Below are 1451 nucleotides of genomic sequence, written 5' to 3' on the forward strand. Positions count from 1 at the left end.
TACGTAACCACTCAGCCACCAGGAATTCTTTTTAATAGAACCCAGTATAATGTAAAACATATCTTTTATGTGTACTGGGAAGCCAAAATGCACATGATGACTGCTTTATTGCTGTGGTCTGGAGCTGAACCCATGATTTCTTCAAGATATGCCTATAATTACTTTCTGTAGCCTGATGTGCCACTGTTGCTTTTTCAGAGGCGAGGAAGATGACTCTTTGGCTATCAAGCCACCCCAGCAAATGTCCCGGAAAGAAAAAGCTCATCACAGGAAAGATGAAAAGCGAAAAGAGAAACGTAGGCATCGTAGTCATTCGACAGAAGGGGGTACAGACGTATTTGTTTTCTTTTATATTACGTTCAAGTGTTGATTTTGTTGATGGCACGATAAAGTACTGCCTTTTCCCAAAACCTAGTTTAGAGACAAGAGACTGAAAAAAGTGCTCTCAAAACAAAACCTTAGTATAGATCATCCTGAATCTTTTCCTTCCCTTCGGGTGGTATGGTTGTCCTCCATTGTAGTGCCTGGGGATAATTTATTTAACATAACATTTACCTTAATTCAATAAGCCTGAGGAAAATACACCCTTGGACGCTTTAGCTTAAAACAGGTAAACACCAACTAAAAATAATTGGCTTGCTTTAGCAAGAATTAAATCCTATTGTTAATAAGTTCAGTTGATTAAATAACATTGTTTTATGGTGTAGAAGCCCACTAAAAGAACCACAGCTTCATTCTGTATTCTCTATGAAGTGTGATTTTTTTTCTTTTAATCATTTTATCGGGGGCTTGTACAACTCTTATCACAATCCATACACACATCCATTGTGTCAAGCACATTTGTACATAAGTTACCATCATCATTTTCAAAACATTGTCTTTCTATTGAACCCTTGGTATCAGCTCCTCAATTTTCCCCTCACGAGCCCTTGATAATTAAAATTATTGTTATTTATTCATGTCTTACACCGATGTCTCCCTTCACCCACTTTTCTGTTGTCTGTCCCCCAGGGAGGGGGTTACCATATATACTCGAGTATAAACCGAGTTTTAAAGCACATTTTAAATGCCGTTTTTGTGGTAAAATTAGGTTCCTCGGCAGATATTCAGGTTGGCTTATACTCGAGCATGTACAGTATACATAGGTCATTGTGATTGGTTCCCTCTTTTTCTCCCCTTACCCTCTTGGTATCGCTACTCATTTTTGGTTCTGAGGGGTTTATCTGTCCTGGATTCCCTGTGTTTCCAGCTCTTATCTGTACCCATGTACATGCTCTGGTCCAGTCAGATTTGCAAGGTAGAATTGGGGTCATGATAGCTGTGGGGAGGAAACATTAAAGAACTAGAGGAAAGTTGTATGTTTCATTTGTGCTATACTACACCCTGACTAGCTTGTCTCTTCCTTGTCATCCTCTGTAAGGGGATGTCCAATTGTCTACAGAGGGGCTTTG

The 1451-nt window shown here is 39.3% G+C and overlaps 1 protein-coding gene across 1 annotated transcript in view; it reads left to right on the forward strand.

Annotated features, from left to right (window-relative positions):
* LOC101663520 (cyclin-dependent kinase 11B) overlaps positions 1-1451 on the forward strand; it is a 20957-nt gene that overhangs the window by 2469 nt on the left and 17037 nt on the right. Inside the window, exon 3 of the mRNA XM_045299231.1 lies at positions 199-326. Within this exon, the coding sequence (XP_045155166.1) occupies positions 199-326 (128 nt within the window). The remainder of the gene's footprint in view (positions 1-198; positions 327-1451) is intronic.

Source organism: Echinops telfairi, unplaced genomic scaffold, assembly GCF_000313985.2.
Source record: "Echinops telfairi isolate 266 unplaced genomic scaffold, ASM31398v2 ScPeMD7_7457;HRSCAF=8495, whole genome shotgun sequence".
Classification (NCBI taxonomy): domain Eukaryota; kingdom Metazoa; phylum Chordata; class Mammalia; order Afrosoricida; family Tenrecidae; genus Echinops; species Echinops telfairi.